The sequence below is a fragment of the Orcinus orca genome, chromosome 21 (genome assembly GCF_937001465.1).
Source record: "Orcinus orca chromosome 21, mOrcOrc1.1, whole genome shotgun sequence".
NCBI classification, from domain to species: Eukaryota; Metazoa; Chordata; class Mammalia; order Artiodactyla; family Delphinidae; genus Orcinus; species Orcinus orca.
In genome coordinates, this window is record NC_064579.1 from 30497529 (window position 1) to 30524041 (window position 26513).

A 26513-nucleotide genomic window follows, 5' to 3' on the forward strand; every position below is an offset into this window, starting at 1 on the left:
CTTGACTCCTAGCATTGCGTTTTTATTCATTCTGGAAACAAGCTTTGAGGGAGGAACTTGGGGTTCTTAATGAAATTCAGAAGCCTGAACTTTAGAGCATGGATTTGTAACGTCTCTATTGAGAGGTCAAAGGTGTTTTCCTCAATTCCTAGTCTGGTATGTTCTGAACAATCTCTAGTTAGGTGTAATCCATGCATTCCATGTTCCTACAGAACGTGCACACACATACACCACACACACACTTACTTCTTAATCAGATAGGAAAATTAAATTGATTTCATGGTCGAATTCACTCTGCTCTCCAAGAGGCTACTTCTTACACAAATTTAAGCCCAAATGGTTATGTCCAAGATAATGCAGTACCAGGTTATATTAATCCCTGCCTATAATCCCTCTTATACTATCATTTCACTCACGATTCTAAGTCATTTGAGAGAGCTCCTCATTCCAAGCAAACTTTTAATAATTCACTCTAGCTCATTAATAGAACAGATTTACAACCTGAATGAATCCGGATATTTTCGCAGCAAGTATGAGAACACGCAATTAATGGCCTAAACTGAAAAGCTGTGCTGTTTTACCAAATAACGAGGAAACTGGAGGTGGGTGGTGCTGAGGTCAAGGAGCCCAACAGTGACACAGTGTGAGGCCAGCATCACTGTGAATCATTTGATCTTTCATTCATGGTTAAAAGATGACAGCTAAGGATCCGAAACACATCGGCGCATAACTATGTCTCAAGAAAGACAGAACAAAGTGGGAGCAAACATGTATATTTCTTTCTCTCTGTTTGCTTCCAAAACAAGAGTAAGATCCTTCCCAGATGTCTCCCTGAACATTTCCCCTTCTGTTTCATCTTCCAGGACTGAGTCACACGTCTACCCCAGACAAATCCCTGGGAGAGACGACTGGGATTGGCCAGACTGGCTTTGACCTACTGCATTTCATCCCGAGAGGTGAGTACACAACAGGAGTTCTGTTAATAAGAGAGGAGGATGACTTTGAATAGGCAATACTAGGGTCTCCCACCCCGGATAACCTTACTCCGCAAATAGGTCTGAGTTCTGGCTAAAGTATGTCTAAAAAATAGGTGTATATTTAAGAATAAAGATTTTAAACGCGGCAAATGTTCTTCTGTGAAGGGCCAGGTGGTAAATATTTTAGACTTTGTGCGCCGTGTAGCCTGTGTCACATATTCTTCCTTGCTATTTTAAAAACCCTTTAAAAATATAAAAACCTTCTTAGCTTGCAGGACATGTCAAAACAGGCCATGGGCCAGATTGGACCCTAGTGTGCTGACCCCTGGGGCAACGCATGGTGTGTATAGTTTAATGATCTTCCAGGCAACAAAGCTTTATTGAATGTGTAACATAATCAGTCATCCGACTAAGTGTTGAGGATACAGCCATGATGATATAGAAAAGCTCATAATCCGGTAGGATGCTCACAGTGAACAAACCCCAAATTTAAGCCCATCCTTCATTTTCCCAAAATGATTATCCTGAAAAGATTTTTTTGCAACTTTAAAGTATAATTTTACAGATAAAAGTAGTCACAACGTTACTTATAAACTTTTAATTAAACTGGGAAAATCATATCGTTTCTAAGGGATTACACATATTTGAACCACGTTATGTCTTACCTACAAGGAATATAGGAGAGGTGTAGAGCTGATGCAGGGTCACAGAACAGGACACCCCAAAGTCCCCACTTTGGTGTATTGATTACTGGGAGCTGTAGGCACTTGGAAAACAGCAATGCAGGGAGACGCTTTCCCTGAACCCCCTTATCTGCCTGTAGACAGATCCCCCAAAAGGAACCAGTTGTCATAAACCCCCTGCCTGGGAGTTTCATCAACCAGGGAAGATGGACTCTTGTCACAGGAGAGGAAACTAGAAGTGGTCACCACACCTAGACACACTTTGTCGCAAACTAGCACACTTCCCATCTGCTCTTCTAAGGGCCCATTCATCTTCCTGAAAATGATTTCCTGTCCCCTCAGAGGGCACAGTTCCCCTCCCTTTTCCCTGTTAAGATGGTATTTAAGCCTGAGTTCTAAGCTGCTCGGGGAGTCACTCTTTTCCCTGGGCATCTCCCATGTATACACTGAGGTCTGCATGTTAATCAAATTCCTGTGTGTTTTATTCTGGTTAATCTGTCTTTTATTACAGGGGTTTCAGCTAAGAACTCAGAAGGGTAAAGGAAAATTATTTTCCTTCCCTACATAGCCAAAACTGTATATAAATGTCCTAAAATATTGATGCCATTGCTGGTCCTGGTGCCAAATTCTTATTAATTTCTTGTCTAAAAATAAGTAAATACACATACATATACTAAGGCCTAATAGCACAAATTTAGAAAGCAGAGTCAGTAATTTTAATCATAGTGTTGTCAAAAGAAAAAAATTCGTATGCCGAACATAATAAAACCCAAGAATGGCCACTGTAAGGAAATTTAATCCAATTCTTAATGTAAGAGATTAACACCTTATTACTGAGGTCTCAGTATTTTTAAGGGGATTTCTTAAAAACACTGTGGAAAACAGACATTCTCAAGGAAAAAAGAAAACATTTAATCTGAATCAATCTGACTGGGTCAGAGTTGGAAGAGGATTTTAGCCTGATTTGAAAAGTCTTTACCAGCAACCCTGGGAGTAGCTGTTTGTATTTAAGCCGGTGTGTCCTCAATCCCTTGAGGCCCTCAGGGGGTACTTAGGTTGCTCGTTCTTTTCCTTTGTCGTGTTGACTAAGGAAGCACACCAAGCAGCCCTTTTAAGCAAAACAAAACCAAACAGCAAAAAATAATCACCCAGGCATTTCCGAAAAAGAGTAAAACTGTTCTTTGGAAAAGTGAAATTGCATTCGGGAACCGCACGTTCTGTCTTTAACCGTAGTCAACAGAATTGTTGCTGTCTTAGAAATGGTTTATTTGCGATCAGTGAGCTTGCTTTCTACAGAGGCCTCTGGAGAAAGTTTCCATCACCAATATTTTCTTTCCTTGGACCTGGGAAATTAGAGCCTGCAGATGCCATACTTGCCTAAGTGACACAAAAATGTTCCTAACCTCACGGAACTTCTGGACAGCTTTGGGAAGCAGTATCCCACAGAGCTCCTGGGGAGTGCCCCGGAATGTTTATGGGGACCCTAATGCTCCACAGACGCCCATTAAAAGTTTGTGGCAAAGTTTCGCAACCGGCCTTCCTGGTGCTCTCGTGCTGAGGAAGTTTAAGGCTGTTTTATGATTCCAAACACCATAAAAGTGCTAGAGACAAAAGTTTGAAGTGTTCATAACACAATCTACTGAAAAATAACGTGACTTGGTAGGTCTGGTTTAAAAACTCGTACAGCTTTAATGATTTGCCAAGAAAAGCAGCCTGGAGTCACTGAAAAGATAATGGCTCCCAAGTCAGAAGGTCAGGTTTAAGGCTCAGTGCTATCACGTATCATCTCTGTGACCCTGATCTAGTCCTCAGTTACCCTGCCTTTTCCATTCTTCCCTCATCTGTCTAATGGGGATAATGTCATGAGTGTCAAACGTGACAATGCTTTCATTCGTTCTCTCGTTCGGAGAATATTTATTTGAGTCGGGGATTAGGTGTCAGGCTCTAAGCTAATGGCTGGGAACACACAGGACGACAGCCGCAGTCCTGCCTTATGACGGGAGAAGATCTTGGAACATGGTAAAGCGATCTGCACAAGTTGGTGACTCTCCTAAGAAGAAAGTTGCAATGTGTTGGAGGAGGATAGCAATGACCAATCCCTTTCCTGGTAATCAATAAAGCATTACTCAACACTGGGCTGATTAAAAGAAAAACACGTATACACACCAGATTAGAGTTTTCTTTCATTGTAAGAGGTCCCTCAGATAAAGCACATTTCTGGGAAGTGAGAGAGCAATTACCTTGGTTCCTCCTGCCAGAGTCAGATGGGTCCTTTCAGTTTTGGCTGCTGACTACATCAGTGTAAAGCCCCAGGTAAGACACTGGTCTTATGGGCAGTGATTTTTGAATGTGGTTTAAAGAGCCCAATGCTGAATTTCAAGGATGCCTCAAGTTAGGATGCTGATGGGATATATTAAAAAAAAAAAAAAAACTCAAGGAAACAGTTTAACAAAACTTAGTATTCCTATACCAAATATGTTTTTTTACATATTTCTATCAAACAATAAAAGGACACTATTTATCTCCTAAAGCCATGTAGAGCTGAGATATTTTTAAGTCCTGCTTTAAATCTTTTTTATTGAAGTATAGTTGATTTATAATGTGTTAATTTCTGCTGTACAGCAAAGTGAGTCAGTTATATACATATATACATTCTTTTTTATATTCTTTTCCATTATGGTTTATCCCAGGATATTGAATATATATAGTTCCCTGTGCTCTACAGTAGGACCTTGTTGTTTATCCATTCTATATGTGATAATTTGCATCTACTAACCCCAAACTCCCACTCCATCCCTCCCCCACCCACCCTTGGCAACCACAAGTCTGTTCTCTATGTCAGTCTGTTTCTGTTTCATAGGTAGGTTCGTCTGTGCCATATTTTAGATTCCACATGTAAGTGATATCATATGGGATTTTGTCTTTCTCTTTCTGACTGACTTCACTTAGCATGATAATCTCTAGTTGCATCCGTGTTGCTGCAAATGGCATTATTTCATTCCTTTTTATGGCTGAGTAGTATTCCATTGTATACAAGTACCACATCTTCTTCATCCATTCATCTGTTGATGGACACTTAGGTTGTTTCCATGTCTTGGCTATTGTGAATAGTGCTGCTGTGACCATAGGGGTGCATGTGTCTTTTTGAATTATAGTTTTGTCCAGCTATGTGCCCAGGAGTAGGATTGCTGGGTCGTATGGTAGCTCTATTTTTAGTTTTCTGAGGAACCTCCGTACTGTTCTCCATATTGGCTGCACCAACTTACATTCCCACCAGCAGTGCAGGAGGGTTCCGTTTTCTCCACACCCTCTCCAGCATTTGTTGTTTGTAGACTTTTTGATGATGGCCATTCTGACCGGTGTGGGGTGATACCTCGTAGCTTTGATTTGCATTTCTCTACCTAATTTAAATCTTATAGGTTATTTTTCAAAATATAAATAATACAGAATCTATTATCAAAAGTAAACCTTATGCTTTGAAAAGTATCATAAATTTCGGAATTGAGTTTGATCTTAAAGATAACTTTCAGATGAGGAAATAAAAGAAAGAACAGAGAAGTGAGCTTTTTTGCTTAAGTCCCCATAGCTTTTTAATGGCAAACTTGGGACCTGAACATGAATGCATGTTAATCTATGTGTTCTTTCTGTAAAAGGTTACTTTTAGTTTATAAATAAATAATATAATATAAAAAAGAATATGAAAATAGTGAATGCATGAAATAAATTCCTGAAGAGCACTCACTGTCTTTAGTCCTCGAGGAATAATAATAAAATACTATTTCAGTTATGTAATGATCTTCATTCATCCATTACTTAATTCAATACTTTCTTCTGAATGACTACTCAGTAGTCATCTCTGTTCACACAAAAATAAATAAGACCTGCCGTTTCAGGATCACCCACTGTGGAAGGAGGGTAGGCACATAGTCAGGTCACGTAAAAGGTCATATATAAGGACTTTAACACCTTTAAAGGCGGCTTCAAGGTCTGAGGAAGGGCAAAACCCATGAAGCGTGCTCTCTGCCGGCAGGTACTCCGGAGGAGGAAGAAGTGGGATTAGCTGGGGTGCGACTGCCGGGAACTGGTGAGGGTGGATGAGCTGAGCGAGGACACTGGGAGAAGCTGAACTGGGTAAACTCCAGGATCGCAGCCTTGACTCCCTGGCCTATACAGTGGTATCAGTGCCTAGCTCGTAAGGTGGTTATAAAGAACAAAACAGAGAGTGTCATGATGGCAGTATTAATAGAGTACTTACCGTAATTCTAACAGTGAAGTCCTCAACAAGAACGCAGATAGCAGGTGACTGGTGATGGTCAGGTGTCCTCCACAGCAGGCTCCCCAAGTTCATTGCATTAGCTTCATTTCCAGAAGAGCAACTCCCGTCCTTGTCCCCGCGCCCCTGCCACCCCTCCCAGTCTTATTTCACGTGGTTGAATTATTTGATCCATTTATAGCATTATGGTGGTTTTCCTATTTTACTACTAAAGACTATTTACTAATTGTTTACAGTATTTCAGGCACTCCCTTCATTTAATCCTTACAAATCTAGGAAGGGGGCAAACTCTTATCCTGTCTTAGAGGGTTTAGAGAGGTTAAATAATTTGCCCAAAGGCACAAGGCTCAGTATGTATTGGGAGTCCAACTCCAGAGGCCCCACAGTCTAAGTCAGAAGTTGGCAAACAAAAGCACAGGCCAGGTCCTGCCCGCTGCCTGTATTTGTTCAGCCCACAAGCTGAGAATGGCTTTTCTACTTTTAAGTGGTTGGAAGTACCACCCTCAACTACTATTATGAAACACTGGATGGTTGGAAATTAGCTTTTAGTGCCGACTGGATAACATTTCGTAATGAATTTGACGTAAAATTACAAGGTAAAAGAGTGCTTATATGCAAAACTTATTCTGCAGTAAAGTCATTTCTACGATGACTAATGCTGTTTGAAACAAAATAAAGCTTCCTTATATACGTCATGTTCTATTAAAAGTTAAAACAAAAAAACAAGATCTCTATTTCCACACAAATTTGCAGAAGTAGATATAGCTTCCAAGTTCAAATTATGTAGTTCTAGCAGCATTTTTCAGACCTTAATCCAAATACAAGAAAAAAAGTCCATATTTAAAAATCCAATTAATGGTGCAATGAAGGAGCTTTCATGTAGTCTTCCTTTGGAAATTACTGATATGTAATATAATGGCACGCTAAAATCAAACATCAAGAGAAAAATATAATAGAATTCTATATGCCTTCCAATCGATAAATATGCTCAATTAAAATCATATGTTCCGGGACTTCCCTGGTGGCGCAGTGGTTAAGAATCCTCCTGTCAGTGCAGGGGACACGGGTTCGAGCCCTGGTCGGGGAAGATCCCACATGCCGCATAGTAACTAAGCCCGTGCGCCACAACTACTGAGCCTGCGCTCTAGAGCCCGCAAGCCACAACTACTGAGCCCACGTGCCGCAACTACTGAAGCCCGCATGCCTAGAGCCCGTGCTCTGAAGCGAGAGGCCACCGCAGTGAGAAGCCCACACACCGCAACGAAGAGCAGCCCCTGCTCACCGTAACTTGAGAAAGCCCGTGTGCAGCAACGAAGACCCAGTGCAGCCAAAAAATTTTTAAAAATTAAAAAATCATACATTCCTCTACTGACATGTGTTTGGTGATACCTGTAAGTGTGAAAAGATATTTTTGAAGATGAAATACTTAAGATCTCATTTTGGATCAGCATTAACAGATAAATCTGCAATTGATTCTGACGGTAGTGAAAACTAAGTTTGAACCTCAATTAAGCAAAATGCCATGCCCTCAGAAGAGAATTCCGTTCTTCTCATTAGTAGGCCTGTATTTTTAAAAGCGAACTTAAGTGTCATCATTATATTTTGAAGGTCATCCATAAAATCTTTGTGCAAATTTGTCTTCTCTTCTGCCATATAAATTCCTGCACAATGTCTTCAGTGTTGCCTCATAGCGGGCAAAGCCTAAAGTATTTACCCTCTGACCCTTTGTAGCAAAATCTTACTGACCCCTATTCTAATTCCAGCAAACGCTGGCTTCACATCATTCCCCTTTCAGAGCTGTCGGCTAGCTACCTGTCCCTAGACGGGAATTCCCACTTATGAACTTTCTGTCTCTTCTTAAAAACGATTCACCCTGCTGACCAGCCCCCTCCAGTCCCGCCCCCGACTCGGCCTTACAGATGCCGGCAGGTTGACACGGCCACTCACTGCTGGGTGTGTCCGCCCCCCCCCCCCCCCGCCAAGGCCTTTCCTTGGACTCCAGAGTTTCCATTCTCCTTTCCTGGCTCTGTCACAAATCTTGTTTTTGAGTGCTTAGCGGTCCTCCAGTCTTCACCAGTCTGTGGAGGCCGGGTTTGGGGTCCCCGGGGAGTGAGGGTCTTGGCCCCCCTAACTATTCTGCTCTCCAAAGGAAGCCCTCCGGCTAGGTGAGTGAACAAATATCGGACTAAATTTTATTCAAAGCCTAAGAAACAACTATTCATGAGCAAGGGAGCCGTGAACAACCAGCTCCCAAGGTTTGAGGCGGGGAGGCCTTGGATGGAGGCGTTGTGTAAGGCAAAGAGTATGAAAAGGGTCCACAAAGCACGCTGCAACACCTGTGGGTGAGGTGAGCCGCTGGGACGCAGCGATGGGCCCCCAGGAGAGTGGAGGGCCCTGAGGGTGTCTCTCAGAGCAACTCCTGCCATGTGTCCGCTCAGGCTAGCTTCAGAGAGTCCTTACCCCTCTGGTCACCTGGTGTCATGACTGGGGGCGCAGCAGGAAGAAAACTGTGGGAGAGGGGAGGGCCAGTAATATGCTGATGAAAGAAACTTACCCTGAGTGCCAAAATAAACTAAGCTTCCTAGACTTATTTTTTAAGGGAAATATTTATGCACAGATGGATATCTCATTGGTAGCCCTTCACAAGGCCACTATTTGACATGTAAAATCCTCGTCTATAGAGAGACTTTTTTTTTACAAGTTACTAAAAGCGGGCTTAAAGAATCAAAATGTGAGAGGAGTAGGAAATTTAATTGTCACTGAGTGCTTATGTAGTACAATGAAAAGAAGTGACTAGAGCTTCTTATTAATGGAGAAATAGTACACAAATAGATAAGCTTAAATCACGCAAGAAAATGACAGAAAATAAAAAACTCAACTTTTCTATTGTCAAGGCAAGGATTTCCAAACTTTTAAAACTAATATAGATTGATTGTCTCCACTTAACTATTTTGACTCCTGAACTATTTTCTCTGCCGCCTTCCGTTAGTGTATGCATCGCGTACATGCTGGCTGATAAATAACAGCATGGGATATAATGCAGTTTCCGACTACACGCGCTATGCATTTCCCATGATCAGAATCAGCTGTAAATGGAGCAGGTCTGCCTCACCCCAGAATATCTTAAGTGCTCAGACTTACACACTTAAAGCCAACCTAAGCCCCTCCTGTGTCCTCTCTTGACTCCAACGTTTTGCTCACCAGGCTGGGTCCCTAGTGCTACTGTCTTCTGAGCCCAGCTAAGGCTGGCACACCTGGACCCTTGTCTGCCCCAGCGTTTTGATGTGGGCAGGTCGAATGTCAGGCTGCCTTGTTCAGTATCTACTCGGCCATTTACTGTGGGTAATTCTAATGCTTGCTGGTTTTCTTTCAAATGGGTTAAAAACTGTATCATGATTCTGTGAGGTAAAATATGCCAAGAACCTGATGTTTAATTTTCATGTATTTTGTAGACAGCTGTTGCCGTTTCACTATTCCTTTACATTTGGTCCCAGGGTTCTTTGTGTTCTTTTCTTGGTTCTTATGCAAGCCTTCTTTCCTCAATTGGTCTGTTTATTTCAAAACTGTATTTAGATCTGCTATTATATTTTGTTTTAGTCTCTATCAGAATATATTATATAGCTAATCATTTTTTTTTCTAACCATGTAATCGTAGGGAAGTACACGGGCCAGAATATTACATTATTAAATAATCGTGCTTGTCAGACGCAATGCCTGAATATCGAGACAGTATGAGGCTAATGAAAAATGCTTTGAAAAGCTACAAACATGGTGTATCTCATGTTATCAGATGGTAGATGGGGGTTAAAGGCCAGAGAGTGTGGCATAAGAAACAGGAGAGATTAATGCTACAACTTTGGGCTTTAGTGTCTGATATAAACACTTTTCATTACTGAGAACGATTACAGGAAAGAGCAGCCTCTTTACAGCAAGATCTGTAGAGAAGGAAACGTGCAAAAAAAGATCTTCAAGATTCCTTTTTAAAGTTATAATACAGTTTAAAATCATTACAGATGGAATTATTAGAAATAAGGAAAATCATGACACCTATGAAATAGAAGGCACAGTCAGGTTCAATAGCAATCATAATCGCAGACCTGCAGGTTCTTACTGAATCGTTAAGTGGGCGGAGCCTCAAGCTCTAACAAGTAGAGACTCTGAGAAAATACGAATGCTGCAGAAAAGCCATCTGCAATTGTAAAGTACAGAGGGTAGAGGGAGGATTCTAAAACATACTCAGGAAATAAATGTGCAGTTAGTACCACTCAGAAATAATGCAGGAGGGGATTGAGGCAGACGTGAATGAGGATGAAAATTACGAAAGCACTCGAACAAAAGCAAGAAAGCACGAATCAAATATAGCATCGCTAGGAACTGCTACTCAATGAAAGAAGGGTTAAGAGCAAGGATAAACTATTAGGAAAACTCTATTAGGAAAACTATCACTATGATGGAGGACTCATAAAGTCAGTAAGCAGAATAAAAATGTAAATATGTATGGAGGAAATAAAGCAAAATAAACAAGGATAGAGTGTAATTTTAGTTCTGCTATGTTAAATGTACATAGTACATAATATACCTTGAAGAAAATAATATGCCTTATTCGTGAATTCCGTTAGACTTCTTAAGTCCCTTCACTTACTTTGTGAAAGCACCTGTTCTTCCTCATATGGGGTAACCACTGATGTCAGTAAGAGATGAGGGTCCTTCAGTTTAGGTTAAACCCAATTCACTAATGAGGGTTGGGTTTTGTGACCTCTTGGTGAAATATTATGACACTTCTTAAAGAACAGTGTACTGTAGCTGAAAGATAATTAAATTAGGACCCAGGTTCAAGTTCAGCTTTGATCTTTTACCAGCTAATGTGACTTTGGACAACTCATCTAAACTCTTCTAACAGCTGCTTCGTCTACAAAATGTGTGTACTGATTACACCTTCAGAGAGATAATTCGAGAATGAAATATAAAGCATTTATCTTTATTTGAAAAAAATTTTTATTGGTGTATAGTTGATTTACAATGTTGTGTTAGTTTCAGGTGTACAGCAAAGTGATTCAGTTATACGTATACATATATCCACTCTTTTTTAGATTCTTTTCCCATATAGGCCATTACACAGTATTGAGTAGAGTTCCCTGTGCTCTACAGCAGGTCCTTATTAGTTATCTGTTTCATACCTAGTAGTGTGTAAGACTGTCCCCACGACTGATAAATATCAGCTCTTTTTCCTCCAAATCCCTAAGGTTCTGGCCAACCCTGAAGTCAGCGATGCCATTGCTGAGCTCCGTAAATCAAGAAAATAGTACCTGCTAATAGGCTTGTTGAGAAAATCCATTAATGATGAAGAAACTTAGCTAAAAAGTGGTAGTGTCACTGTCTCATCGCATTCCTTCCGGGAATGTCCACAGTATGAAAAGCTTTAACTTTCGGTAGCTGACAGCAGCGGACAGTATTCCTTGCAGTCTGAGCTGAGCTCAGTGTGAGCACAACATCTGAGGATTCGGAAGCAGACACAGGACAGTAAACACTTTGCACCGTGCAGTGCCCTGCCCCCCGTGGGCACTCAAAAATATAACCCACGGCGATTATGACAATGGGGAGCAATCAGTGTCTAGAGCCATTAGTAAACAGCCGCCGGGCACTCAGGCAGGGAAGGCTGCTGCCTCTGTGGCCTCCACCAAGTCTGGCTCCACACGCCCGCCGGTTACAGGGCAGTGATTTAAGAAGTGTGGGGCTTCGCAAAGACAGGAAATGGCCTGTTTTGTGACCCAAATAAAATGCTGACAGTTCGTCAGGAAACCATTTTTTGCCCCAAACCCTTATGTACATTTTTTTCCCCCTTAAAGGTTCTATCTTTGGGCTCCTAAATTCTCCCGGGGTGGGGTGGTGTGTGTGTGTGTAAATGTTATTTGTATCAGAAAGCTATCACTTAAGGATATAGCCTCAACGTTGCTTTAACTCTGAGGTAACACCACGAAAATCTCTATTTTTCAAATAAGGTATGGATCAGGAGACAGAAGGAGAAAGGCTAAACAAAGGAATAAATAAATGGAATGAAAAGAATGGAGAAATGCCTCTTCGTTTTTTTCTAACTTTTCTACAGTAGGCATATGGCAGAAACTGCTTGTCGCTTACTATGATCTAGTCTCCCCTTCCTCTTTGCTAACAGAACTCCAGTTTTGTTGGAGATGATCATCAAGGTTTCCAGCTTACTATGTAAATATCTTCACTTCCCCCAAATAACTTTGCAGATAGGGAAAGCTATGTTATCTAGTTATAGCCAGTAAGGTATAGGCAGACATGTTTGGGGAAAGGATCCCTTCTCAAGACAAGACAAAGCCTTATGGGAAAGGCTTCTGGATCTTTCCCTTTCTTCCTGCCTGAGATCAGAATGTGATGGCTGGAGGGGCAGCAGCCATTATGCAAACATGAGTGCAAAGGCCACATTGCTGAGGAAGGCAGAATAGGAAACAGGAGTTTGAAGCCTTGATGATCTTGCAGGGCTTCAGCTACAGCAGCCTCGGACTCCCTATCTACACAGTGTCTTGTATGTGAGAAAAAGAAGCCCTTTCTGTGTTTAAGCCACTGTTTTTCAGATTTTTTTCTAGCTCAAAGCCAAAGATGATGTTATGTAGAGCATGTGTTATTGGTGGAATTGTTTTTAAATACATAACTTTTATATGGACTGGGAAACCAAAAAATTGGTGTGGGTCTTTTTCCCATGGTCTAGAATCAAACAGGCAGTGTCTCTGAGGTATGTGTGTGTTTATCAATGTGTACACATGCACACACATTTGTATATTTTATATATACACACACACATATATATCCACGTACATATGTAAATATAGTTATGTGCCCATATATCTGGATGTTTGCTAGGTACTTGCATACACCTAGAAACACCTAGAAACACCTAGGTATATTTACTGGATTTGTTCTCACCATCAAGAGATATTTTTTAATTGGATAAGAAAAGAATACAATACTATGAGAAGTACAAATCTGAAATCTTAGATATAAGTGTCAGGAAGTTATAGGTCCCCAGGTAATGTATGAGTCATAGGGTTAGGGGGGTTGATACTTTCAGACCAAAAGTTGACCAAAGGACTTAGTTCCTCATGTCTTTAACTTCATGCTCTTAATTCCATTATATAAAATAAGTTAAGCCTCTGTTTTTCCAACCTCTTTAGTTCATGGACATGGACACTTAAAATCATAGAGTTGGAAGGGACTTGAGAGATCCCCTGGTCCAAATCCTCTGATTTTATGGATAATGAAGCTGAGATCCCAAAACACAGGTGATTTGTCTTGTGCTGGGAATATATCAGTAGCTGAGCTAACACCCAAACCCTTTTCCTGACTTTCATTCAGGCCCACGTCAGCAGACACACAGTCAGTGTGTTTTCCAGACTCAGGACCCCTCTCCTGTAATGCAGGTCCCTGTGTGTGTCAGCATCTATTTGGGTCCTTTGTGTCACTTCCATGGGACTTGAGAACAAGGGCAACAGCTACAAGCACGATGGCACTCATGTTGCTTTGGTGCCTGTGAGTAACAAACTCCTTTGTCTCCCACCCAAGAGTCTCAAGTCTTCTGAATCTATGAAACAGGAATAGGCTAATTTATTAACCTGTAGGTCAGATAAGATCAGTTGCCAGGCTGGATATAAGCCTCAAAGAAAAAGTTGGGGATTAACTCCTTTTCTATTTTATGTGAAATTATCTGCAGGATTTGCGTTATTTCCTTTTTTTAAGTTTGATAGAATTCACCAATAAAGCCATTTGAGACTCACATTCTACGTGTGGTTAAGATTCTTTTTTTTTTTTTTTTTTTAATTTTTACTGGAGTATAGCTGCTTTACAATGTTGTGTTAATTTCTACTGTACAGCAAAGTGAATCAGCTATTATGTATACATATATCCCCTCTTTTTTGGATTTCCTTCCCATTTAGGTCACCACAGAGCACTGAGTAGAGTTCCCTTTGATTCAACTCCATTATTATGGGGCTACTCAGATTTTCTATTTTGTTAGCTTTGGTAACTTGCTTTTAAAGGAATTTGTCCACCTCATCTAAATTGTCATATATGTTGGTATATGGTTGTTCAAAATATTCCCTTATTATTCCTTTAATATCTATAATATATGGAAAAAACCAAACTCTCATTTATTTCTGAAAGAAATAGTTTTGGTTTTCTTTTTAACTTGCTTGTCTTTATCAAAAGAAATATTTTATTAACGTTTTCAGAGGACTTACTTTTGGTTTTGTGAATTTCTTCCATTGTTTGCTTTATATTACTTGATCTCCACTCTTATGTTTATTATTTTTGTCCTTTTATATATTTGGGTTCAAATTGCTTGTCTTTTTCTAGATTCTTAAGGTGGAAATTTAGAGTGATCTTAAGTCTTTTTCCTTTCCTAATTTAAGAATTTCCCTTTAAGTACTGCTTTAGCAACATCCCACAGCATCCCGTAACATTTCATAGGCTATATTTTCATTATAGTTTTTCTCAAATCAAGTTTTCATTTTCTTTGTGATTTTTTCCCCTTGACTTCTTTGATATTTAGAAGGGAGTTCTTTAATTTCCAAACGTCTAGGCTTATCTAGATGTGTTATTGATTTCTAATTTGAGTCTGTTACTGTCAGTTAACATGCTTTAAAAATCAAGCCTTTTAAGTTTATTGAATGTGTTTCTTTCCCAGCACAGAGTTTCTCTTGGAGATTTTACTGTATGCACTTGACAAGGGATGTTAAAAATCTCCATTAGGTTTATCCTATTAGTTCTACCAGTGTTTGCTTTGGGCTTTTTGTTACCCACACGGTTTATCCCTGAAGTTTCAGGTCTCAGCGCCGCCCCACATGAAGAATGACGCCAGACTTGCTTTTCTTTCCTTTTTTTTTTTAACATCTTTATTGGGGTATAATTGCTTTACAGTTGTGTGTTAGTTTCTGATTTATAACAAAGTGAATCCGTTATACATATACCTATGTTCCCATATCTCTTCCCTCTTGCGTCTCTCTCCCTCCCACCCTCCCTATCCCACCCCTCCAGGCGGTCCCAAAGCACAGAGCTGATATCCCTGTGCTATGCGGCTGCTTCCCACTAGCTATCTACCTAACGTTTGTTAGTGTATATATGTCCATGCCTCTCTCTCGCTTTGTCACAGCTCACCCTTCCCCCTCCCCATATCCTCAAGTCCATTCTCCAGTAGGTCTGTGTCTTTATTGCTGTCTTACCCCTAGGTTCTTCATGACATTTTTTTTCTTAAATTGCATATATATGTGTTAGCATACGGTATTTGTCTTTCTCTTTCTGACTTACTTCACTCTGTATGACTCTTGCTTTTGACTTCGCATCCGGGCTGGCAGCCTGTTGCACCTGGGCAGCTTCTCCACGTGGACGGGTCGTGGGCGGTCATCATAGCTGTCGTTTGCGAGCCTGTGGAGCCATGGGCTCTGGAGCAGCAAGCTCTCGGAGTGTCGTTTTTCCCCGAGAACTTCAGCTCTGTGCACCAGGGCTGTGTTGAACAAAATCTACTTCCACTCAAGCAAAATAAGGACAGGAGGGCACGGTGTACAAAACAGCAGTGGGAACGTCACGGCAGTGCCAGCTCAGAACGGGCACCTGGTCAATACGCCGCACAGGGGCTCAGCATGCTGTTGCCTACCCGGGAGCCACGCTCCCCTTTGTTTTTACTAAAAGAACCCTTGTTTTCAGCTTTTATTGGCAATGCAGCCAAAAAACACACAAACAAAGAAACCAAAACAAACCGACCCTACCGTTTCTCAGACTCTATTACAGCAAAGGCTGACGGTATGGCATGGCTTCGTCGGTGAGATTAGCTGGAACCTAACCAGGAATTCCTGTGTAGTTTTGCTTTCCTGACACAGGTGCCAGCCTTCCTCTTCATAGCTTTCTTATTCTTCCTGGTTGGAGTACAGAAGGGGGGTCAGAGGTATCTCGCAACCGTGAAGTAACCGTGCGAGTGAAGGAACGGAAAGACAAAATAAATCCAGGATGTTGATGATATTACAAGGCTGCTACACCACCTGGCCTGCCTATGTCCAGGATTACTGTATAAGAACAAGAAACCCCTATTTGGTTAAGCTGCCATAATTGTGTTTGTGTTATATGCAGCTGAACTTTAAAAAGATAAAGTATTAAGAGACTGATTACTCTATCAGAAGCCAAATTCAAACTTCTGTCTGAGTTATACTTTCACAACTTTCTACTCTTCTAGAACAATTTCTTTAAAAAATAAACTTCAAAACTTTCTACGTTATCATGCAAAGAACTCAGTGCAGACTTTCACCCATTTGGCATCATTTTGGTAATCAGAAGTCCTCCAAGCAGTGGTTTTCTCTTTGAAATGTCACTCCTTTTTCTAAAATGAAACACTAAGTCCAGGCTATACAGAGGAAGATTGTTGACTGCCCTTCTGTAAAACAATTCGACTTCCTGCACAGTTTGAAAGACATTACAAGGTAAAGTTTGTACAAAATTATTTTCTTATCTGGTGTCTCTGCAAATGTGTTTCTGTAACTGCCTTGGCCTTTTCACTCTGAATTGACGTCAGGCTTAACCCTTTTCTCTTGGGGAGTTTTGAATTCCCAAAGTGCAGTACGAATCCCTTCCGCATTAGCACTGAACCTCAGAAGCTTAAATCTGAATACTTTGTGAAGGTGAGTGTGCTTATCCCTGAAAGATTATGAAACTTCTACTTGTGTGTGCACAGGGACACACACACACACACACACACACACACACACACACTCGCATTTTCCAGTTGCTTCACGAATGAAAATAGTGGAACAGAAAAAAAACTAGGAGTCAATATATAGCAAGTAAGCAAAAAGTACAGAATTTGAAATATCTAATAGCTTTGGGTCTGATAAACTTTTCAAGTCTTGAGAGATTAATAATGGAAAATAGAGCCTGTTGTGAATTAATCACTAGTCCAAATGGGGTCCAAGCCAATAATAATTAGATCAGAAATGCCAAAGAATCCTTCTTGAGGTTTAACAGATAAACTTTGAGCCCTGTCTGCATAATATGAACGATGTCAAAATATTGTTCTTGTTTTTTTAATGGGTTTCAAGACATCTACAAATTACTTAAGACTAAGTTTTTCTGTTGACTTGGGTAGCTGATTAAAATTATATATGCTAAATTATATATGCTATCACTTTGGCAAGAAGTGATCTTATATTTGTCTGCTGAACTGGGCCCTTCTGTTCTGCTAGGAATATAAATCTATTTTACTATATTATGCCCATTGTGTTCTCATAAGACATCAAATACAATAGATTGGACTCAACCATCTCTTGAGATTTTTGTTTGTTCTGTTACAAAGGTAGAGATGGATACACATAGAGCTGACAGGTTATCTCCCAGGTAGATAAATGTGATTGAGAAGGCTAGAGCATGCCCAACTGTCTCAAACAAGCTCACTGTATTTATATCTGACCTTTAGTTAATGATGTAACCTGCTTCTATATGGTCTGTCAAGCTCAGGAGTGAGGATTGTTCCTTAAACTGTGCACACCTTTGGTTGCTTCATGCTAGCGAGGTCCATCTGTTGCTGTCATTTCACAGCTATCACAGCTACCTAACTTCACATCAGGCCCCAGTGCAATCCAGCCAAACTTGGAATGTCCACAAAGTATAGATAGCGTGGCTTAATGACAGAATGCAAGCATTTCTGTTTTAAACTCCAGGTCTTTTCTCAGACTCAAGACAATTTCCTGTGCTCTTCTTCTTTGTAGTGGCTCAGTCTCTGCTTGTCTTGTTTGCTGTCACCTCCCTCTCTGTTTTGCTTCCACTTCTCCAAATGCCTTGCCATTCCTAAAAGAGCACACAGCCTGCTAAGGTCTTAAGAGTTTTCCAGTAACTCATTACATGAAACTGGCAGTCATTTGAAATAACAACAATGAATCTGCAATTAGGAAGATTGCAAACCTCTTGCAGTCTTCATCCTTGGTCTAAAATGACCAAGTCCCTGCCTAAGACCTGAAAGCTGTTAAGATTTCTGTGCTCAGCTTTTAAGGAGGGCACTTCACTAAACCCTTCCCCGCATTCTGACCCAATCAAGGCAAATAACAGTTGCCTTTTTTTTGCTTCAAGTGGCAATCCGCATCTTAAAATTATATTTCAAGTGTACAACATGATGATTTTTTCTTTCTTTTTTTTAGTTGGAGTATAATTGATTTACAATGTTGTGTTAGTTTCAGGTGTACAGCAAAGTGACTCAGTTGTATATATATACATATATTCTTTTTCAGATTCTTTTCTCTCATAGTTATTACAAAATACTGAGTATAATTTCCTGTGCAATGCCACATTTTTGAAGAAGGATATCCTTGATGTAACTTCTCACTAGAACAAATGTGGTTCCCGCACCAGAAATCTAATGTTTATAGTAATTACCTTCTGAGACCTGATTCCTTTCCGTCTTTCAGTTTGCTCAATAAAACTTAGTTTATGTTGACGTAGTTATTTTAATTCTTTTCATTAATAATCTGATAGGAAACACCCTGCAAAAATGGTTGGCAACCAAATGACAGTGCCATGAAGCAAATATACGAAAGCGCTAACGTTCTTAATCTTTTCCAAAATTGCCAAATACTACATATTTCAAAATTCTACTATGAAGCTTTAAAGTTCACTTATCTTATGATGAATTGCACAACATATTTAACTGACTAAATAAGATATCTCTAGAAAATGCCACAGTACAGTTTTGATATCCTTCTTTTTCTTCTTAGGTAACTAAATACCTCGGAGTTAGTTGAAATAAGGTCCTTTAGAGGTTAAGTGAAACTTTAAAAGGCAGATAATTTTATCATATAAAAGCTTTTCCAGAAAAAAATAAAAACTGCACAAGTCACTTTATGAGCTTAATATCTTGATATTAAAACTATATAAGGACAATACAAACGAAAAAGGAAAATAGTCCACTTCTAAACACAGATAAGAAAATACTAAATAAAATATTAGCCAAGTAAACATTGTCTGTTAAGAACAATACAGTGAATTTGTAGGGATTATCTCAGGAATGGTACAATGGCTTACCGATCAAAACTTTATCAATGTAATTCATCATGACAGTGGACTAAAAAAAAAACATTTATCACCTCAGTAGATACAGAAAAAGCATTTCATAAATTTTACACTTATTTAATGAGAAAACAAAAGAAACTAAGAAAACTGGGAGCAGTTTTTTAACTTTAACTTAATAAAAGTCTTCATTGAAAAGACTCAGCTAGATAGTGTTTATTGAAGAAATTTTGAACTCAACAAAGCAAGGATATATTTTATCACCACTGCTATTCAGTATAGTACTGAAGGCTCTAACCAACACAATGAGACGAGGAGAATAATTAGCAATGATAAGAATTGGAAAGGAAGACATAAAACTGTCATTTGTAAATGATAAGATTATGTAGAAAACCCAACAGAATGAACAAATTAGTGTATCTAATAAAAGTTAAGTGAAATTGCCAGATACAAGATAAACTTTAAAGATTAATAGCGTTTTTCGACACCACTGGTCGCAAAATATTGGTTCCTCTAAAAGTTGATAAATAAACTTTAAAAAATGTATAATTCTTATCTTCAAAAAGCAAACCAACTCATTTTATGAGCCCAGTATGATCCCAGTGTTTATTTATAAACTGCAATTATGTACTTTACAAACAACATAGTGTAGAGATTGAAAGCAAGATTGCCTTGGGTTCAAATCTTGGTTCAGTCATTTACACCTGTGTGAACTTAGACAAGTTACATAACCACTCCCTGCCTCATTTTTCTTGCCTATAAAATGAGTAGAAAAAAATTACCACTTAGGATATTGTGAGGATTAAGTGAATTAATACTTGGAAAGCATTTGAATAGCACAAAGTTGGTGTCTCATAAAAATTAGCTATTATTATAATAATAATTATTATTATAGAACTAATGTATTAATATATTAGGTACTATTTGCCTAAAAATTAAAATGTTAAAATAAAATAAAAAGTAAGTATTTATAGAAGTGCTAATATTTTCTTCTCTTCCTCAATTGGGTGTACTGGAGTCCAGCACCTTACATAGTAAAAACCAACTAAAAATATAAGAGAAGATAATATGCCACTCAACATATCAACCCAAACTATGAAATCCTAGGAATTAGACCAACGAAGAAAACACAACGTCTTCACAGAGACATTTATAAGATTTCTATAGTTAATCAAATGAGACCTTAATAAAAGAAGGCATGTTAACATTGTAAAGCTATTAACGGTTTCCCATTTATCTATAAACTAAATGTATATATATAATCAGTATCTCAGAATTTGCAAGAGAACATGAAACTGATTTTAAATATAATGAAGTTTACACATTCATACAAAAGCTAATATAATTTTGAGAAGGAAGACTAAAAGTGGAAACTCATGAAATATTCAGACACATTATAATATTCACAAGACTAAAAATAGTGTTGAATTGGTACCCGAACAGATAGATCAATGAAACAGAATAGGAAGACCAAACAGACTTATGTACAAAGGATAACTGCATGTAACAATGATGGCATCATAGATAAAGGGCCTAAATGTAAACATAAATGTTTTAGTCAAATTTCCCGAGGGTAAGCTGCACAACGAACCATCCCAAGGTCTCAGTGGCTTCCAACAATAGTCATTTTATTTCTCCCTCACAAGTTTATGATCAGATAAAAGAACTTGCATTCAGTCAGCCAAAGGTAGTCCAGTGGCCTGTCCTGACAATGGTGTGGTGAAGTCTATTCCTTTATAGGGACACGTGGTAGGAATGGGTTAATAATAGTGATATGAAGAAGTGAGTGGTAATTAGGAATAATAATCTATCATAATAAAACTATAAACAAAGTTAATAGAAAAATGTAGGAAGGTATTTTTATGACATTAAAATACCTTGGACTAGAGAGGGGAAGCACAAATCGTAACGTAAAACACTGATAAATTCGAATAAGTCAGAAGTAAAACTCTCAAGTTTTAGAGAAAGTTAGCTGATGTATGATGGACTGGGAAAGGAAGTTAGCATTATACAGACATTATTTCCTGGACTATAATAAGAACTCGCACATACCAAAAAAAGAACAAAAAAAAACTATAGGTTTCAGGAGAGTAGAATTTTTTTTCCTGCCTCAATCACTGTTGTGTCTCCAGTGCTCAGATAAGTGCCTGGCAATGTTGACACCTGCTTACTGTTTATTCTGCATCAAGATTCACTTCCCATCTGTCCTGTTCTCCGAGACAGATACATTAATTTCCTATTGCTGCTCTAAGTAGTTCATGTTTAGCAGCTTACAATAACACAAATTTATTCTCTAACTTTTCTGAAGGGCAAAAGTCCCACAGCAGTCTTACGGGCCTGGAGTCAAGGTGTCAACAGGGCTGCTCCTTTTGGAGGTCGCCTGCGTTCCTTGTTCCCTCCTCCATCTTCAAAATCATCATCCATCTCCTTCACTGCCTGGGTCTGTCCTCACATTACCTTTTCTGTCTTTGACCCTCGTGCCGCCTCTTATCAGACCCTTGTGATTACACTGGGTGCACTCAGAATTCAGGATCATCTCCTCATTTCACAATCCTTAATCCAATCACATCTGTCAAATCCCTTTTGCCCTTTAAGGAAACGTGTTCACAAATTCCACGGATTAGGTCATGAACACGTTAGGGTTGGGGGGAGCCTCATTCAGCCTGCCGCACCAGGCTTTCTCAGCCTTGGTACTGGTAACGCTTTCTCGACTGGGTAATTAACGATCTGCGGTGGTGTCTTGTCCTGCACGCTGTTAGATATTTAGTAGCATCCCTGCCCTCGACCCATGAGATGCCGGTAGTACCTCTCCCCCTAGTTGTGACCAAATGTCACCGGTTGAGACCCACTGCTTCACACCATACTGGGGATCATTTAATAAAGCAAAGCTAAGCATGTCCATCTCCTGCATAGAATTCTCTATTTGTTCCCCTATGACTTTCAACAGAAGACCCATACTTCTTAGCATACCATTCAGGTTTTCCATCATCTGGCTTTGCTGACTTCTCTCGGCCCCATCTGCCCTCACTCCCTATCCTCTTGTCCTCCAGATATTCTTGTGGTCCCCCCAAATATGAGGTTCTCTCACACCTCCTGGCGTTGTAAAATAGGTTTCCCCCTATCTGCCTAAAAATCCCCTTCTCCTATCCTTTATGCAACAAACTTTTATTTATGTCTCCTCAAAATTTAGCGGAGATGTCGGAAAACCGAGGTCTCCTTCCTGTGTCTGCCGGGAGCACCCTGAGGTTACCTGTCAGCACGCTGGTGTTTATTTCCTCTTCTCGCTGCACTAGTTGGTGAGCTGTTTAGATCTCTGACTTATATCTGTATCCATGGATCCAGCACTCTTCCTGCAACAAATTAGGTGCCCAATAATCGCATTGCTTTTTGAATGAATGAATAAATGGCGGATTTCATGCCTCAACCTGAATATGCTCTCCAGTGCCTGAGACCGATGAAGAATATTGCTCCAAGATATTGACAAAAAATAACCTGCTTTTCTATTTCAAAATAGAAAATGAATTAATTCTCCTGTCCTCTCTCATGGAGAGAACCCCTCACAAAGAGATTATCTGGGCTCTTTTATGAGTGTTTAATAACTATTTAGTTATTATTTTCCCCCAAATTAAGTTCATGCTCAGAAACTACCTTTGCTTACTAAATATGCTTAAATTAAGAAATAAATTAGAAAAATCCCTTCCATGGAGAATCTGGCAAAACCAAAGCACCCAGTCCTAGATTTCACATCACTGTGAAAAGGCTAGGTATGTCAGGGCGGTTTCGTGAGTTACCCAGAAGCCCATGGTTGATTCTGCAATTTAGATTTTGGCTTTGCAAGCAGAAAACTGTCACCTGGCGCTTCCAGCCTTCGCAATGGAACAAAATCCACTGCTTTGCAAAGTCCCAGCATTTGGTATATGCTTCAAACAATGAAAGCGTCAAAAATGGTTTCTGCTGCTGTGCATTTTATTCTTCTTGTAATCTAACGTTAGAAGTTTCTCTTAATGGGTATAAACTGGAGACTCTTTAGTAAATACCACTGAAAACACCTGCACGTAATGTTCACTAATGACTGTTTCCTCTATTCAGAGCTAAAATTAAGAGGGTGTTCAGAGAGGATGGATGTTATCTCTCTACCTGTTAAATATATTCAAGTTATTTATGTAAAACACAGAAATTAACGACATTTCCCCCGGGCTACATTTTTATCATTCCAACTAAAAATCTGCACACAGACCTTGTAAGGAGAAGGGTAAAAACAAAGTTTCATTATCCAGAATATGTTAAAACTTAATATGCTAAAGGAAGGTTTTGAGATTGCCTTTAATCCCCATATAAGGCTAAAAGGTGCTTTTCCTCTAAACCACCATTTCATAAGTTGTTCCTAAAAATATTTGATTGAGGGCTAGTGTCATGTAAGTGATGTTGGTGAAAGCATTTGGCTAAGACCTTGGCTTGCCTGGTTGAATCCCAACTCTGTGACCTTGAGCATGTTACCTAACCTCTCCGTGACCCTCTCCGTTCCTTCATTTGTAAAGTGTACCTGGAAGGTTTCTTAGAGGGTATGCATTCAATTAGGACTTAAAAATTGGGAGAATTTCAGTAAACTGGGATGAAGACAAGGATACAAAAAGGTGAGAGTAACAGCATGAGCAAAGAAACAGAAAGTACAGAGCATATTCTGGGCAGAGCAAATCGAATTTATCTTAATTCCTTGAATTTGTAGTGTGTGTTTTCAAACTGCTTTCATATATGTTATGCTATTTGGGAATTAAAACAAAAAACAAACCATGTGGAGGCTTATAAGAAATGTATATTTTATTTTACATAAGAAAAAAGTGTGTTTTAGAGAAAATGAATGACTTTTATAAAGTCATCAAGTAATAAATAATGCTTAAGAAGAAATCGAGTCTATACCAGGGAAGGTTTGCTTGCAGTGGTGAGATGACTTTATAAACACTGCAGATGCAGAGTGCATGCGATGTCACCCTTAATTGCATGTAAGGAAGGATAAAAAAGAGAAGTATCCAAAGACTCAGAGTCTCGTCACAGATAAACAAAATCTGGCTTGGCCTTGCAGGGGCACATCAATGACGTCTCTCAGTGTCTTCAGTGTTACTCCCCAGCTCTTACTCAGCTCTCTGGAGAATGGTAAACCTAATTCAAGTTAAAGATTTTATTTGATCCAAATGTGCCCCAGTACACAACAGCTAAAGAGAATAAGTTCATGATGAATCAATCAGATGAATGAAGATTGTGATGGCATTAAAATATGTTCACAAGGTATTTGGTACTCCTCCCTTCCAGGAATAAAGCTTAATTCCCCTCCTTTACCCGTTGTGGGCTGTACCGAATGACTGGATTCTAATGAACTGAAGGAGTGAAGGTGTGGGCGTGCCACTTCAGAGACTAGGTAGTAAAGGCCATTACAGTACAGCTTCCTCCTTGCCTTCCGGCTTGGATCACACACGGTGGGGATGTCACCTGCCATGTCAGGAAAACAGCCAAGCAACGCTATGGAGAGACCCATAAAATGAGAAACCAAAGCCTTCTGCCAACAGCTATGCAAGAGAGCCATCTCAGAAGTGGATCTCCCAGCTACAATCAAACCTTTAGATGACTGCAGCCCTGGCCAATGTCTTGGCTGTAATTGCTTGACAAGCACTGAGCCAGGACCACTGAGCCAGACCCCTGCCAACTTTTTGACCTGCAGAAACTTTGAAATAACAAATGGGACAATTTGTTAGGTAGCAAAAAATAATGAATAAAAAGGTAAACGTGAATAAGGTGTATGAGAATTGTTTTCCATCAAAGGGCAGAGATTATGACTGAATCTGGGTTGTAGGGAATAGGATTCTTCCTTGATTATTTAGTAACTTGACCTAAAGAGTAAACAACAATTAAAGAAGAAGGGCTTCCCTGGTGGCGCAGTGGTTAAGAATCCGTCTGCCCATGCAGAGGAAATGGGTTTGAGCCCTGGTCCGGGAAGATCCCACATGCCTTGGAGCAGCTAAGCCCGTGGGCCACAACTACTGAGGCTGCGCTCTAGAGCCCGCGAGCCACAACTGCTGAAGCCCATGTGCCTAGAGTCCTTGCTCTGCAACAAGAAAGCCACCGCAGTGAGAAACCTGAACACCTCACTGCAACTAGAGAAAGCCCACATGCAGCAATGAAGACCCAACACAGCCAAAAATAAATAAATTTATTAAAAAAACAAAAATTAAGCAAGGAAGTACAAAGAATTCTGAACCTGATCCAGCTAACTTTTGACCACTAATCTCTCCCTACAGAAAGACTTATTACTTTTCAAATTTTTGAATTCAAGTCTTTAGTAATATATTCTAATTCAAGTCTCTACTACATATATTTTTCTGGTTTAACGACAGCAGTGGTATGCTTATTAAATCACTTATAAATTGACACTGTGTTCTAATGTGCTGTGTTTTAATTTTCAAAAATGATTCGATTTTTTCATTTTTTAAAAAAATTGTATGGAGTCCTTATATTTATGTATTTACATGCACACATCCTTGTGTAAATTTGAAAAGCTATGTATTGCCCTCTGATTTATATAGAGCCCTGACTTTTACAAAGCAATTTCAAATAGCGTTCAACCCAAAATAGAATTGTTGCATGAATTTGGGTAGGGTCTCGCTATATTTTAATATACACACTAAAATATATTTGGTATATAAGGCCACGTTTTCTAAGACATGCTAAACCTATAAGAGAAAAAGCAAAAGCTGCTTGCTCTAAAACCCTCCCCTGACTCCCTCTGCGTCCACCCACGTCCAAAGAGGGCAAGCAAAGGCCTGCCAGGCAACCTTGGATTTTAGGACAGAATAAGAGGATAAGGTACAAAATGTGGGTGTACAGAGCAGCTCAGAGAGAAAGGCAAAACCTCAAAGCAAAGAACAAGTTGGAGCTTCTGAGGTTCCAACTGCCTCCGCTTTTACGACTCAGCCCCGGTGGGTGGCAGATGGGCTGCGCCAGCGCTCACGTTTCGTTCCCTGCAATCCCGCGTCCAGGCCCGGAGCGCTGAGCCACTGCGCCTGCGCCCGGGAGCCCTGCTCGTGGACGGGGGCGGGGCTTCCGGGGCGGGGCCGGGCGCGCGGGAGATTTGAATCTCCTCGGGGCCGAGGTACGCGCTCGCGCAGACGTGAGGTTGCGCGGCAGTTTTCTCAGCAGGGCCGTGCAACATAGAGGGGCACAGGGCGGCCCGGGAGATGGTGGAAGGACCGGGCTGTACTCTCAATGGAGAGAAGATTCGGGCGCGAGTGCGCCCGGGCCAGGCAGTGACGGACATGCGGGGCCGAGCGCTGCAGAGCCCGGCGGGGCCCGGCTCGCCGCCCTCGGCCTCTGGGGCTGCGGGCTCCTCACAGGTAAGCCGCTCCTATATCTTGCGAGGGGACCAGCAAGGCGAAGTGGAATAAAAACCCCATCGGGTTTCCAGGGTCCAAAGAGTCATCTCTTTGCTCTGGCTCAGGCTCCTTGGGGCCCCGCGTTCCCGAAAGCTGACCTTGA

The 26513-nt window shown here is 40.2% G+C and overlaps 1 protein-coding gene across 4 annotated transcripts in view; it reads left to right on the forward strand.

Moving 5' to 3' along the window:
• Nucleotides 1–861: 861 nt before the first annotated feature.
• NEIL3 (nei like DNA glycosylase 3) overlaps nt 862–26513 on the forward strand; it is a 64019-nt gene continuing 38367 nt past the window's right edge. For 3 of the 4 annotated variants that reach the window (XM_004280923.3, XM_033407814.2, XM_033407811.2), the window contains exon 1: nt 26130–26371. In XM_004280923.3, coding sequence (XP_004280971.1) covers nt 26216–26371 — 156 coding nt within the window. In that variant the 5' untranslated portion in view covers nt 26130–26215. Of the gene's footprint in view, nt 957–26129; nt 26372–26513 lie in introns of those variants that run through there. The other variant, XM_049704151.1, reaches the window with a different exon arrangement.